Source organism: Hyperolius riggenbachi, chromosome 9, assembly GCF_040937935.1.
Source record: "Hyperolius riggenbachi isolate aHypRig1 chromosome 9, aHypRig1.pri, whole genome shotgun sequence".
Classification (NCBI taxonomy): Eukaryota; Metazoa; Chordata; class Amphibia; order Anura; family Hyperoliidae; genus Hyperolius; species Hyperolius riggenbachi.
In genome coordinates this window covers 149,151,299-149,166,725 of record NC_090654.1, presented here as the reverse complement: position 1 = coordinate 149,166,725, position 15,427 = coordinate 149,151,299, and the positions used below count along the sequence as shown (strand labels likewise).

The 15,427-nt window shown below is 46.5% G+C and overlaps 3 protein-coding genes across 7 annotated transcripts in view; 2 read left to right on the top strand and 1 right to left on the bottom strand.

Moving 5' to 3' along the window:
- HSD17B7 (hydroxysteroid 17-beta dehydrogenase 7) overlaps positions 1-15,427 on the top strand; it is a 1,040,537-nt gene that overhangs the window by 390,899 nt on the left and 634,211 nt on the right. The gene's annotated exons all lie outside the window — the stretch shown is intronic.
- Positions 1-15,427, bottom strand: part of LOC137532751 (probable ATP-dependent RNA helicase DDX17) — a 603,576-nt gene that overhangs the window by 448,429 nt on the left and 139,720 nt on the right. The window lies entirely within an intron of this gene.
- LOC137531765 (probable ATP-dependent RNA helicase DDX17) overlaps positions 1-15,427 on the top strand; it is a 111,751-nt gene that overhangs the window by 29,263 nt on the left and 67,061 nt on the right. Inside the window, exon 2 of the mRNA XM_068251727.1 lies at positions 7,646-7,781. Coding sequence (XP_068107828.1) covers positions 7,646-7,781 — 136 coding nt within the window. The remainder of the gene's footprint in view (positions 1-7,645; positions 7,782-15,427) is intronic.

The following is a 15,427-nucleotide window of genomic DNA, read 5'->3' as shown; positions in this document are numbered from 1 at the left end:
CCCACCACCGCCACCCTCTAATATGGTAGGACATCCATCTCATGCAATTATTATAAAAGCGCAAGTTGTCTGCACGTGACTTTGGTACCTACCTCTTTGAATGCAAGAGATAGATAGAGAGATATGCTTTGATTTATATCACACTGAAAACACAATTAAACAGGAATCAACTGCAGTGCCCGATGGAACGTTTTCTTTTTTTCTGATGATCTGTGCGTATGGATTTGGCCTATACTATAGTAAAATGGGTCGTGGGCAAGCAGTGATGCACTGCCACCAACCACCAATAAAATGCAGGTAAAGAAGGCATGGATGCTGGGGGGGGAGAGGGATTGAAAACAGTGATGGAAGGAGGGGTACCGAAACGTCGGAAATTGGCATAAGCGAGGCAGGGCTCATGGTGCCAGGACGAAGGTCAGCAAAGATGTGTTACCTGACTGAGGGAGATGGTGGTCTGGTAAAGGTGGAGGGGATATCCGAGAAGGAAGAGGGGGCATATTTGAGAGATTAGTAGAGATAGTGGTGAAGGGGAGGACATAAGTGTGTGGGTGTGTGTATGTGTAATGAGCCTTGGGGAATTAAAGTGGCCATACATCTGTTGACTTGACAGTCGATTGACCAACCATTTTAATATCGAATCGGATAAAAATTTTGGGTGGGAATTGGCTGAATGTATCGATCTGAGATGGTGGTGCGATAATCACGGTGTGCGATAACCACGAATAATAGACACGACGGAAACCCCAGCCGTTGTCCCTCAAAATGTATTATGTGCCCCCTTGTGCCTGTCCTTTACCTGTTATGCTGTCCCTAGAGTGTCCTTGCTGTATTTCCGCATTGTCGCTCCACGTGACTACTGGTATATATGAAGTGGGGTGCCTGTGTGACGTCATTTGGGCTCGGGCTGCCATGATAACAGGCCTCTAGTTTGTGTTTTCCCCCCAGGCCAAACGGTCCCAGTCCTCCCCTGTGGAGCACTGTACATTTGGAAGTGCATGTGTCTGTTCTGTCCTAATGTATGAATGGATCTGTATAACTTTTTAAATATCTTTTACATACGAGGGTCATCCAGAAAGTAAGATCTGGTGTTATCTGCAACTTTCCATGAATCTCTTCTCTAACTGTGTTGCTTGGCTCCTGAGTGACTGTTTGCCCAGTAGCATTAAAGAGTACTTCTGGTTTAAAAAAAAAAAAAAAAAAAAAAAAAAAAAAAATACAGCCCGTCACAACAGGCTCTGTCTTAATGCTACACAACCTGGGGGTGTCAGCATTCTAAATACTTACCTGATCCATTGTAATTAAGTTACAGGTGACACTCTGCCCACTCTCTGGGAATGTGGTGCAGCTACTAGTTAGGCTGCAGCTGTCAAGCTGGTGGTCAGCGCCTCAGCTGAGATTTAAAAAAAATAAAAAAAACTCGCCACGGCTGCAATTCCGAGGGGGGCCTTGCGATCACCCAAAATGTATGTATACCTGGGTCTTCATTCAGCCCCCTTCAGGCTGTTCGGTCCCTCGCTGTCCACCCAGGCCACCTGGATCCTCTGCTAGGGGGCCTGGTAATTTCTCCAGGGGCGAGAACTGCACATACCCGGCTGCGCGCTCCGGTCTCTGGGAGCATTCTGCGCCTGCACGGTACTACGGGGCTGAATGCTTATGGCCACGGGATCGCAATGAAGGAGTGTGCGTGGCCGAACTGCTCCGCCTTGTCGAATGAAAGATTTTGAGGGCTGCCTATGGGAGGATCCAGGCAGCTTGGGAGGTCAGTGAGGGACTGATCAGCCTGAAGGGGGCTTGAGGAAGACCGAGGTATGTATGATTGATTTTTTTTTTTTTCCCCTCAGATACACTTTAAGTCATGAGATCTGTCATTTTTTTACTTAGTGTACCTGAGATCGGGCAGGAGAAAAAAAGTTATACATACCTGGGGCTTCCTCCAGCTCCTTAGAGGCTGACCACTCCCTTGCCATCATCCTCCCTCTTGGATCTTCTGCAATTGACCCCCGGAAAGTCCTCCCGTTGGCGCAGTCTGGCCACACGTGCTCCCGTGGCTGGAAGCATTCTTCATCTGCACAGTAGTACTGTGCTGGTGGAGGAAGATGGCGACCTTGGAATAAGATTTACTACTGGCCTAAAAGATTACATAAAACTGAATATACTTCCAGCATTGGAGAATCTTAAAACCAACTGTAAGGCTTGGCAAGGTCTACCGCTAACTCTCATTGGCAAGGCCAATGTGGTCAAAATGAATCTTCTTCCAAAGTTCAATTATCTATCTGGACGAGCTTACTCATCCAGATAGGCACTGCTGCTGCCGCATGGTGCGCGCGTGCTCCCGCTGCTAGCCCCCGATCAGTGAATGGGAATATAATTCCCATTCACCGATCTAACTTCCCCGCAGAAAACAGACGCTTTCTATTCAGAGAGTGCAGTATTTCTGCCCCCAGGAAACTTCTCCTCTTCTTTTTAGTTCCTGGATGCAAGGTCGTTCGCATCCAGGACTTTTTTTTTACTTGTGGCCAAATAGTAAACTGCACCCACATACATTTTTTTTTATTAAACAATTCTATTATTTTACATTTAAAATTTGCAGTTTCCCTCCCACACCAAAAATTACCCACATACATTTTTGTATAAAAAAAAATAATAAAAAATAAAGAAAAATACAATAAAAAACAAAAACATAAATAGTTACCCAAGGGTCTGAACTTTTTAAATATGCATGTCAAGAGTGTTATTATATTTAAAATTATAAGCTTATAAATAGTGATAGACGCAAATTGAAAAAATGCACCTTTATTTCTAAATAAAATATCGGCACCATAAATTGTGATAGGGACATCATTTAAACGGTGTAATAACCGGGACAGATGGACAAATAAAATACATGAGTTTTAATTACAGTAGCGTATATTGATTTCAAACTATAATGGCCAAAAACTGAGAAATAATGAATTTTTTTTCATTTCTTTCTTAAGCTTCCTGTTAAAATGGATTTAGAAAAAAATTATTCTTAGCAAAATTTACTACCCAAAGAAAGCCTAATTAGTGGCGGAAAAAACAAGATATAGATCAATTAATTGTGATAAGTAGCAATAAAGTTATTGGCAAATGATTGGGAGGTGAACATTGTTTGGATGCATGAGGTTTTCGACACTGCGGTGCTGAACCGGTTATTTTATTTATTTTATTTTTTTTTCAAACACACCGGTTGTGATTCCTAACTCTGTTTTCCAAACTATTGACTCAAGCCTATCCTCTTGTTTATGGAGCTCTAAAACTCCCAGAATTGCTTTGCAAACTCTTCAACTTCCTAAAGAGGAAGGCGGGATTGCTCTGCCTAATTTTAGACTTTACTATTGAGCGACGGTGTTGGTAACCTCGAGGTGGTGGTTCTCTCAATCCATTGAAAACCAATCTAATAGAATTGAGGCCGCAATAATGTGTTCCACAAATGCTTTAGCCAGTCTCCCTTTCTGAGGCCGGAGCTGTTCTCCCAAACTTACTATCCTGAGGAAAACAGTCATACATGTATGGGAGATGGCCCAGAAGTCCCAATCCCTTGCACAGCAATATTCACCCTTCCACTCTGGAACAATAAGGCACTCCTACACTTCCTCACAGTTCCAGATCCTGGATTCTGGATGAGACTGGGAATTAGTAGACTCCGTGATCTGGTTAAAGGAGGTATTTAGTATCTTTTGATCAAATAAAGGAGCTGTACGGAATCACTAATCAAGGTTTTTTTCAGATTCCTCCAGATTCGGCACGCCTTTTCTGCCCAATTTGGGGGAGTCATGACACAAAGCTTGAATCAACACAAGTAGAGCTAACGGCAGCCACGGGGGACCTGCCTAAAGCCCTATCTGCCCTATATCAAGCCCTTAGATCACAATCCTCCCCTAAATGGACAAATTATTTTGACCCAGACCTTGATCAAGAAGATTGGGAAGAAGCTCTCACTTTTTCAATTAAAGCTAGGATCTCAGCTAGAGATAAACTTATAATGCTCAAAATAATCCATAGCGCATATTACTCTCCTATCCGAATGCATAAAATCAAGAGCGAAAACTCTTCTGCTTGTCCTAGGTTTAACCAAAGTGGGGCGGATTTCTTTCATACACTATGGCTTTGTCCTCAGTTGTTGCCCTTTTGGTCCCAAGTGCATTCCTTGACACAAAATGTTTCCTATGCACACGATTCTGAACGCTCCTAGAAATTACCTGCTGGGTATCATTAATGACACAACAGAAGCAACACGACTACTCTTTAGAAATCTATCATATTATGCAATTAAAGCTATTGTACTTAAATGAAATCAAAGTGCCCCTCCTACAATACAAGAATGGGAATCCCTTATCAGAAAATAACTTCCGATACTGAAACAGGTATATGAGCAAAGGAAAATGACCAAAAAGTTTAATAAAGTATGGGCTAAATGGTTTAAACACTAACATTTCACTTGATTAAGGTGGATATTGTTATTTTTATTATATTCTGATGGGCTTCTAACTCCCTCATGGTGAGGACCACACCCGTCGACAGCTTACTGGTTTGTGGGTTTTAAGTTGTTATGGTAGGTTTTTCCAGGTTGGCCCCAGAGTGTTGTAACTGAGAGCCACCTGCTGCTGTTTTTCTCCTTGTACAAAAATGAATAAATGTTGACTTAAAAAAAAACAAAACACTGGGCAGAGGAGAACTTACTATCTCGCTCGGCAACCCATATTCAGGGGACGCTCAACCGGTAGGCAAATGATCACTAGTAGTGGAGGCAGAGTGGCAATTAAATCAAGAGGTCTTCAACGAGACTACAGCATAATGGGGAATGCCCTCACTGGACCTCTTCGCTACACCTCTGAATACAAAAGTGAAAGATTCCTGTTCCCTGCAGCCTTCATCTTCAATAGGTTGGATGCGTTGGCAGTGAAATGGCCGAACGGCCTTCTATACGCCTATTACCCCCCCCCCCCCTCCCCCGTTCAACCTAATTCCGAGAGCCCTCCACAAATTTTAGGTTTATCAAGAGCAGTAGTAATCTTCATAGCACCGTGGTAGCCGAGAAGGGCTTGGTTCCCTTTCTCACAATCCCTGAAGGTGGAGGGACCCTGGCACATAGGGAGCAGAGCAGACCTATTGATGCAGGGAACTTGGCACATCCAGGTTTTCTCAATCTTATGCTAGGCATACACAGTAGTTTGTATCCTTATCGGTCGAGCCGCTGATGGCTCGATTGATAATATCCGACAGGTCCGATGACCTGCTGGATAGATTCCCTGCTCGATCCCCGCGGGCGGACAATAGCAGGGAATCGAGCGGCTGATGAGGATCGCCGGCGGGGACGAGCGGGGATCGATCCGCGGGGACGCGCCGGCATCGAGCCGCTGGCTCGATTACCGGCGCATTATCGCGCCGTGTATGCCCAGCATTACAGCCTGTATCCCGAGGGGCAAGCTTTAAGTAATTTAGGATTTTCAGACAGTCGTAGCTACATTGCTAAGGTGTAGAAAGGAAAATGCTAGAAAAATGTATAACAAGGTCTGGAAGACTTACTGTTTATGGAAAGAAAAGAAGAATATTATTTCAAATGATATTCAATTTATTTTGGAATTTTTGCAAGATGGCGTAGATGGCATTCCTGGTAGCTATTACAACGGCAAGAAGAGTGGGAGATATACAGGCACTGTCCATAAAAGACCCCTATATGATCATCCACCCAGATCATAGTCTTCAAACCTGATCCAACTTATTTACCCACGATAGATAGAGCATTCCAGAGGTTTCAAGAGATAATTCTGCCATTCTTTTCCACTAACCCTAAAAACCAAGGAGAGAAGATATTGGCCAACCTAGATGTAATACGGGCAGTTATCACATGTCTAGAAAGTATGCAACACTGGAGAAGGACAAGCCATTTTTTTTGTGTTACTTGCAGGTAGCCGGAAGGGCTTACATGCTTCCAAGAACTCCATAGCTAGATGGATTAGGGAGGTGATTACTTTAGCTTACAAGAGTTCAGGCAGTAATACACCCTCAGATATCAGAGCACACTCAACTAGATCCTTGGCAGCCTCTTGGGCAGAGAGATCCGGTGCTTTACTAGACCAAATATGTAAGGCGGCAACGTGGTCAAGACACATTTGTGAGGCATTACAGAGTGAACTTGCTCTCAAGCCAGGATCAGGCATTTGGTCGCAAGGTGCTCCAGGCAGTTATCCCACCCTAAGGTAAGATCTGTTTCTCGCTGGTCTCGGGGAGCTGTCCTGGAGGATGATGAGAGAAAGGCCAAACTACTTACTGGTGGTAGTGTTTCAGTGAATCCTCTAGGACAGCTGCCTTAGTTACCAACCCTTTTTTCTTAAGAGATGTATATAAGAACATTGTATTAGAATAAGGGATGAGCACTACTCTTTTTGGAACTGGGGAAGCACGGGAGGTATCTGGCTATATAGTGGGAGTTAATTTGTTTAATTGACATTTGCATGTGTTTCCATAGGGGAGGGGTTCAATGCTAATCTCGGGGAGCTGTCCTGGAGGATTCACTGAAACACTACTACCAGTAAGTAGCTCGGCCTTTCAATTGTATGGTGTGTGTGACCACCTCCTAGCCTTTCAAACACATACATATGTCAGCTCTAGCCTGGTGCCAGCCTGTCGCTCAGCTAGATTGTTTGAAGGATTTTACGGCTTCATGGTCTTCTTTCTGGTGAACACAATATTTCCTGTAGAAAGCTCTAAAATGTTATTCCTAACTCCTAACAGAAACAGGGATTCTCAACACTTAAAGAGAAACTACGACCAAGAATTGAACTTTATCAGTAGCTTATACCCCCTTTTACGTGAGAAATCTATTCCTTTTCACAAACAGACCATCAGGGGGTGCTATATGGCTGATATTGTGGTGAAACCCATACCACAAAGAAATTATAAGTATGTACTCTTGGCAGTTTCCTGTCTGTGAACCTTGCTGCATTGTGGGAAATAGCTGTTTACAGCTGTTTCCAACTGCCAAAAGAGCATGCAGCAGCTACATCACCTGCCCACAGTAAAAATGTCACAATGTAATGTCAGAATGTAAATCAGGGATTTTAAAAATTGTACAATGGGAAAACACTGACAAAATCATTAATACATAATTATTGTAAAAATGAAGCACTTTTTTTGTTTATTTTCACTGGAGTTCCTCTTTAAATCTGGAACAAGTCTTTTTTAACGCTAACTTTTGTGCGGATGGCGAATCCGTCACCTTTTACTAAAGCAAAGACCTTGAAAAATCTAAGTTTATCCTATATAATAATCTTGGTGCATCTGCTTCCTTCTGTGTCCCTGTGTCCGTGCATTTTGGCCAGGGCACATGCGCGGCACACGGGTGGACTTTGGGAAGCACACGCGTGGGTCGTGTCACGCGGCTGTTGCGGGGGGTTGTTGGAGATGATAGAATGGGGTGAGGGGGGTCACGGCCGAGCACTAGTGCCTATTTCAAAATGGGCGGGCTTATTTCTAGTTTAGTTATAATAGGTTTGGTATTAGTGGAGTCCCACCTTTATTGGTTAGGCTGGCAGTCACAACTGGCAACTGTATAAACTGTTGTTTCTAATGCTTCTGATAAGTACTATAATACTTATAAGTATTTTATTTTTTTTCTTTTCAGACCTGGTGGTCCCCGGTTTCCAAAGTTTGGCAATCCAGGTGAACGTCTTCGCAAAAAAAGATGGGATTTAAATGAGCTTCCAAAATTTGAGAAGAACTTCTATACAGAGCATCCAGAGGTGGCACGCATGACAGTGGTATGTTTGAAAGAATTAAAAGTGCAACTTAAAGGGAACCAGAGAGGAACATGATGAAAAAAAAGAAGCTTTTATACATACCTAGGGCTTCTTCCAGCCCCATAAGCCTGGATCGCTCCCACGCCGCCATCCTCCGCTTCCTGGATCGACGGTACCGGGTCCCGTCACTTCCGGCGGACGCGGGGCAATTGTCCGCATTAGGGTTGCCGCGATTTACCGGTATTACGGTATATCACGGTTTTAAAATGCACGGTAATCACGGTAAGCACTTTTAGGAAATACCGGTTTTTGCTGTATTTCCGCATCCCCGCCACTGCTCCGGCATTGTCTCCCTTCCTAACAAAGGCAAGCTCCCAAAGCTTGTTCTTGATTGCAGGAGGCTTGCCGACATGAGTGCAGGAGCTGGGTGGTGATGCGCGTCCTGTGATGACGCGGCCACGGCTGGAGCGCACACGGCGATCTATTTCCTCGGCAGTGTATCTGCTTGTGGTTTTTTTTTTTTATTGTGGACTGTACCACAAAGGCAGAGGGGGAGTCACCAGGTCATTCCTGCAAAATAAATAGGCAAATGAGAAAAGGCTACAGCCCGTTCTCCCTTCTGCTAGATGCATGCAGCCCCCTGCCTCCCCCGACTGCAGAGCTGACATAAACACTGATACAGATCAGTGTTCAAAGGAATGTCCAGCGCTCCTCCCCCATGAAAATGATGAGTATGCCGCCCGCCTGGGGAGAAGGAGCGAGAGACACACTGCACGTGGGGAGCTGAAGCTTATGACACCAGATAAGCAGTGCTGCTGTGTGAGAGGTGCTGTGTTTGTGTGAATGCAACCAGTGTGTGTATATGTACTATGGCATGTGTGTGTGAAGTGTCTGCCTGATGTATGTGTGTGTGATGTCTGAGCTATGTCTGCCGGATGGGTGTGCGTGCATGTGTGTTCATGTGTCCTCATGCCCACCGCTCCCCCCTGTTCTACTCTGTCCCCCTACTTTTTAATGAAATCGTCCGCAGTGGCTTAGCACTGGACTTCACCTAATTCATGCCCGCTCCACCCATTTGCATTTTATTTTTCAGCTCTGGTATCCTTTAAAGCAGGGGTCTCAAACTCGCGGCCCGCAGGCCATTTGCGGCCCTCGATACAATATTTTGTGGCCCTCGCCGGCAAAAGCTTCCTTATAGTTTGCTTCAGTGCTCCCAAGTAATCTGCCGCATCCCCGCCGCTGAACGAGGGCTGCAGAGCCCCCAAATCGCCCGGGGGGCAATCCGCCGGCATTTCCTGGAAGGGGCAGAGCTTTCAGCTTCAGCTCTGCCCCTCCTGACGTCAATCGCCGCCTCTCCCCGCCCCTGTGAAGGAAGAGTGAGAGAGGCGGCGATGCGCCGCGATTGTGAAATTCCTTATGCGGCCCAGACTCATCCTGACTTTGCCTCCTGCGGCCCCCAGATAAATTGAGTTTGAGACCCCTGCTTTAAAGGAAACCAGAGACGCAGCATAGTGAAAGTTTTATACATAACTGCGGCTTCCTCCAGCCCCATCATGCGCACAGATCCTTCCCACGCCGCCATCCTCAGCCTTTTCTATCGTTGTTACTGAGTCCCGTAACTTTGGCCAGTCGCGGCCAGTTGCGCAGTGCACTCCCTCCATCTCTGGCAGAAAATAGTACTACGCCTGCGTAGTATTATTCTCTGCTGTAGAGAACGCACTGGGCATGCTCAGACTGGCTGCGACTGGCTCAAGTTACCGGACTCAATACCAGCGATAGAAAAGGCTGAGGATGGCGGCGTGGGAGGGATCCGTGCGCATGATGGGGCTGGAGGAAGCCGCAGGTATAAATAAAACTTTCACTATGCTTTATCTCTGGTACACTTTAAGGTGTATAGTAAAGTGTACCACCAGCATTTTTGAAGTGGACCTGAACTCAAAACGTCCTCCTCTCTGCTCAAAGATATGCAACAGCAATTTCTTTCTTTGTTGCAGCTGATACAAATCCTGAAATCTGCACAGTTTCTACTTCCTGATTCATGGAAGCAGACATATTGACCTACTGGGCTTTCAAATGGCCTTATTATCTGCCCTCTCTGCCATAGGCAATCATGTGACACGAGAGAATGAGATTTACTTTTGGTATTGTTTTTTTGACATTTAGAAGAGTAAATATTTCAAGCATGACAGGAGGGCCCTAACCATTAAGAGTTTAATAAAGAAGAGTTTGTTCAACTTTGACCTTTTCTCATTTTTATAAGGGTAATTGTAATGAGAATAATTGAGTAATACTGTCATACCGTGGTATTTTTTTTTTTGACGGTTATCATACCGTGAATTCTCATACCGTTGCAACCCTAGTCCGCATCACAGCGGCTCCCTCCTTACCCGTACGCATGAGGCTGCGCAGTAGGCAGCCTCACGCGTACATACATGGAGGGAGCTCGTTGTGATGTGGACTATTGGCCGCGTCAGCCGGCCGACTGGCGGTCATGACGGGACCCGGTACCGGCGGATCCAGGCAGCAGAGGACGGCGGCGTGGGAGCGATCCGTGCGTATGGGGCTGGAGGAAGGGACGCGGGCGGGTAGCGCCGATACAGAGGAGGCGGGGGAGCGGCGCTAACAGACAGCGCATAGGTAAACATTGTGCTGGTGACACGCTGTGTGTCGCTAGCACTGCGGGGGGTATAGCGGCGCGCAGGGGGGTCCTGGAGGCACACCATGGGGCAACAGAGCCTGGTGTTAGTGTGCACAACCAGCCTCTGTGCCCCACTAACATAATTAAATCCCACCTCGGGTTCTCTTTAAGGACACACTGACCTTAAACACGCAGCACATTGGCCATTGATGGCTACACCCTAGCACGGATACTGAGATTTATTCAAAGCTTTACCAACTTGCCACACTAATAGTACATATACAGGATCTTCTCAAAAAATTAACATATTGTGATAAAGTTCATTATTTTCTGTAATGTACTGATAAACATTAGACTTTCATATATTTTAGATTCAAATACACACAACTGAATTAGTTGTGTGTATTTGCCTTTTTTGAGATAGGAAATTTGGGTTTTCATGAGCTGTATGCCAAAATCATCAATATTAAAACAATAAAAGGCTTGAACTACTTCAGTTGTGTGTATTCGAATCTAAAATATATAGAAGTCTAATGTTTATCAGTACATTACAGAAAATAATGAACTTTATCACAATATGCTAATTTTTTTAGAAGATCCTATACAGTCTATAAACCTGATGATATTCAACCATGCAATATAGTCTGATTGTGGACAGTGTATAGATCTGATGCACCCCTTTTGTCTCTGGCTTTCAGTTGTATGCTCCTTCCCTTTTATTGCCTGAAGGAGCAGGAATATACCTGTGAAACGCATTGCACATTGCACTTTGTGGAGTATATCAATAAATTTATACCTGTTGAAATTGACAGTTTTTGTGTCTGCTTCAAGGAGGTAAGTCCACCACTGCCTCCCAAGCATTTTTAACTATTTTAGCCTATTTTATACTTTTGGTGCCACGGTTTACATCGCAGAATACTTATATATCCCCCCTGGTGGAGGGGTATACCCCTTTTTTCCTATCTACAGAGAGCGACTTCTTAATCCTGAGTGGTGACAGGTCTAATTCCCCCCCCCCCACCTGCCTATGCAGTGGTTGCCTACGAGGTAACCCGTGTTTGAGCATAACTTAGTACTCTTTACTAATGTACCACTTACTAGTACGTAATACACTATATTGGGCTCTCGGTGTCACTTCTTTTGAACCTCCTCACAGAGGTCACCTCCAAACCACCTGCCCACCCACCTGGTCGATGGCAGAGAGACCTATGTCAGCTCGACCCTAGTGTCCTAGCCGACCCCCCCCCCCCCCCCCATATGCCCTCTTCTCCTCCCTCCTCACCTAATCTTGCTGCAGCTCAGTATCATCAAACCCTCTCATTGGTCCTAGAGGAAGCTGCTCCGACAATATTCCAACACAGCCACCTCCCCAGCCCTGGCGCAACACCCATACTCGCAACCTCCAGAGGGTAACATGTGCCACTGAATGAAAATAGAGGAAAACTCGACTTTAACCAGGATTTCCTATATTGAATATCAAGGCTAACAAGGCTAACCTGCTGCATTCCCCCACTGCCCTTGCTGATGCGAAGCAGGAATACTTCACCAAGCTTACCAGAGCACAAGCTTCCAACCCCCAGCATCTCGTTGCCACTTTCAACTCCCTGCTTAAACTCCCCCCCCCCCCCTCCCTCCCCCCTCATTTCCTCCCTTTCTGCCACGGATTTAGACACCCACTTCACCAACAAAATTGTCTGTCTGTCTGGAAATATCCAGCCTTCAATCCTCACCTCACACCCCCTTTCATCAAGCTCCTCCACACTATCCTCCCCTCACACCATTGAGAATGTCAACCACCTATTGCAGACTTCCCATACCGCTACCTCCCCCCTTGATCCCATCCCTTCTGACTTACTCCGTTCTCACTTCCTGGATTTGGCCCCAGTCCTCACTGCCCTGTTCAACATCTCCCTATCCACAGACACCTTCACCTCAGACTTTAAGCAGGCTACTGTACTACTCCTGCTCAATAAACCCTCCCCTGACCCCTCACTACCCTCCAACTTCTGCCCTATCTCCCTCCTCCCCTTTGCCTCAAAACTCCTTGAGCATCTGGTTGACAAATGCCGGACCCAGTGCCTCAATATCAACTCCCTGCTAGACCTACTGCAATCTGGATTTCAGCCTGCCCACTCAACCGAAACAGCTCTCACCAAAGTGGTCAATGACCTCACCTTAAGCTGAAACCAAATACTCCATTCTTCTCCTCTTTGACCTTTCAGCAGCTTTTGACACCGTGAACCATCCCCTGCTCCTCCAGTCCATGGGGATTTATGATCTCGTCCTGGCCTACCTCTCCAACCACTCCTTTGCAACCTCCTTCAATGAGTCCTCATCCACCCCCAACCACCTCTCAGTGGGAGACGCCAAGGCTCGGACCTTGGCACCCTACTGTTCTCCCTACATCATCCTCCATTGGCAAGTTTCTCCTAACAGGGTTTTAACCATAATCTGTATGCAGATGACACCCAGATCTACCTCCACACCCCTGACCTATCCACCACTACCATGTACAAGGTCTCCTCCTGCCTATCAGCCATCTCCTCCCAGATGTCCGCTAGGTTTCTGAAACTAAACCTGGACAAAAAGGAATTTATGATCTTCTCACCCCAGCCACACTATTATTCGCCCTACCTCTCAAGCCCACTGTCTTGGGTATTACCCTGGACTTAGCACTCTCCCCCAACCCACCACATCCAAAACCTCACAAAGTCCTGCAACTTCCACATCCGTAACATCTGCAAGGTCCACCCTTTCCTGACCTCTGTCACCACCTCATCCATGCCCTCATAATTTCCCGCCAGTCCGTCATGAATGCGGCAGCCAGAATTATCCACTCCTCCCATTGCTCCACCACGGCGGCTTTCCTGTGTGAATCCCTCCACTGGCTTCCTATCCAGTCCAGAATCAGATTCAGGATACTGTGTTTGGCCTACAAACCTGGCCACAAAACCTGCCCAACCTACATTTCCGATCTTACTCAGAGGTATACACCTAGCCGCTCTCTCCGCTCCTCCAGTGAACTTCACCTGACTGCCCCTCGCATCACTCAATCTCATGCACACCTCCAGGACTTCTCTAGATCTGCTCCAACACTATGGAACTCCCTACCTCCCCCATCTTCCCCTTTCTTCAACATCTTCAAGAAGGCCCTCAAAACTCACCTTTTCACTCTGGCCTTAAATGTAGAGTATGATTTAAACGTGTGTGCGTGGTGGGGGAGGTATGATAAAGAATGACATAAAAAGGGGTATGTTTGGATTATAATATATAATTAGTGGGGGAAGCATGCAATGGTATGAAGGGCAAGGCACAGCACATATTATGAGCATGGCACAGAGTGGTGTGGTGCATGAGAGCACAGCAGTTGGAGTTTGAGGTTGAGATTTGAGAGCATGTTATGAGGCATGAGGCACTGGAGAGTGTACATAAAAATACAAATCACACTATAAAAAAATACATATAGTATAAAAAAGAAAAAGTAATGCTTGGTAAAGGCACTTTATTAGATTAGTACATGCAGTGGCACTTTATATTAAATAAATTAGATATGTAATGGTGATGGAAAAATGGGAAATAATCATGTTATGCACAAGGGAAAAAAATAATTTATTTTATGAATAAGCTATGCAGTGGCACTTTATTAGTAACTGAACTAGATATACAGTATAGTTTGAGTAATGGGGGCTATATATAAAATGACCACTAGATGGAGTTGAGGATACCACTTGCAGTGGTCCCCAACCTTTTTTGACCCAAGGCCCACTTCAGCATCAGGCAATTTTTCCAAGGACCTGGTGGGCGCATGAGGGGGGGGGGGGGGGGGCTTGACGTGTGCGGAGAGGTGCTTGCAATTGGGGGGGGGGGGGGCAGGGCACGGCACTACACTACACTAGGGCTGCTGTATAACCCACCAGCACAAGGTGAATTTGGTGTGACGGGGTGTGAAGGGGGGTACTGCCTGGGCTTCCTTATCTACTGGCACAGTCGTTTTCTACCTTCCATCTGCCTCCCCTCATTTTTACCCTTCCCTCCTCCTCACAGCCTCTTTACACTCCTCCCTACACCCACTTCACACTTCCCTCCTCCCACCATCACTTCTCTTCTCCCCACACTCACTTTTACCCTTCCCTAAGCCTTACATTCTTCTTCCCAGACTAGCTTCCAGTACCAGCTGCTCACCTCTGTGCAGCCTGAACTCCATGGCTAGCAAGAGACCAGATCGTCCCAGTCATCCTCACTGCTGCCACCTGGTGTCCCTACAGAACAGAAAGCATGCTGCATTACAAATAACACAGTAGGTGGCAGCAGTAACAATGGCTGCAGATGGTTCTTCTCTATAGCTTCCTGCAAACTTCAGTGACACTTCTCTGCAGTCAGACAGTACGGCCCAGCTCAGAACAGCCTGCGGCCCGGCAGTGGGAGCGCAGGACAGACCATTCAGTAGGACTCCACGATAGAAAGAGAGGCTGCAGCTTTCCAGGGCCCCGGAACAGGGTCGGACTAGGACACTAAGGGCCAGATAAGTTTCAGGTCCTACCCCCCCCCCAATACCACCACCGAATTTTGGACTCGCTTACGCATGTACTCAAGAAATTCTGAGCGGGATAATAGACTATGACTATGGTAGGGAATAGATTGTGAGCTCTTCTGAGGACAGTCCATGATAGGGAGGTGGCCACATGCGGTGTCCCCAGATTTGGTATCCGGTTCTATAGGTGTCCCCAGATTAGGTAGCCAGGTCTATAGGTGTCCCCAGATTAGGTAGCCAGGTCTACAGGTGCCCCCAGTTTCAGCGGCAGGAGGGGGCACAGTGCACGAAGGATGAGCAGCGGTGGGCATCGAGTGGACAACAGATTGGACAACAGTAAGAGAAGACCAGAGCAGCCGTACGCAGAGCCGGAACTAGGAAGAAGTAAATTTTCCCCGCCCGCCCGCTCGCTGCCGCTGTCATACATCCTGGAGGAGGGAGCGTGGAAGGGGGGGGGGGGCTTCCTCCCCTTCCCACCGCTCTATGCCCAGCGCTGCT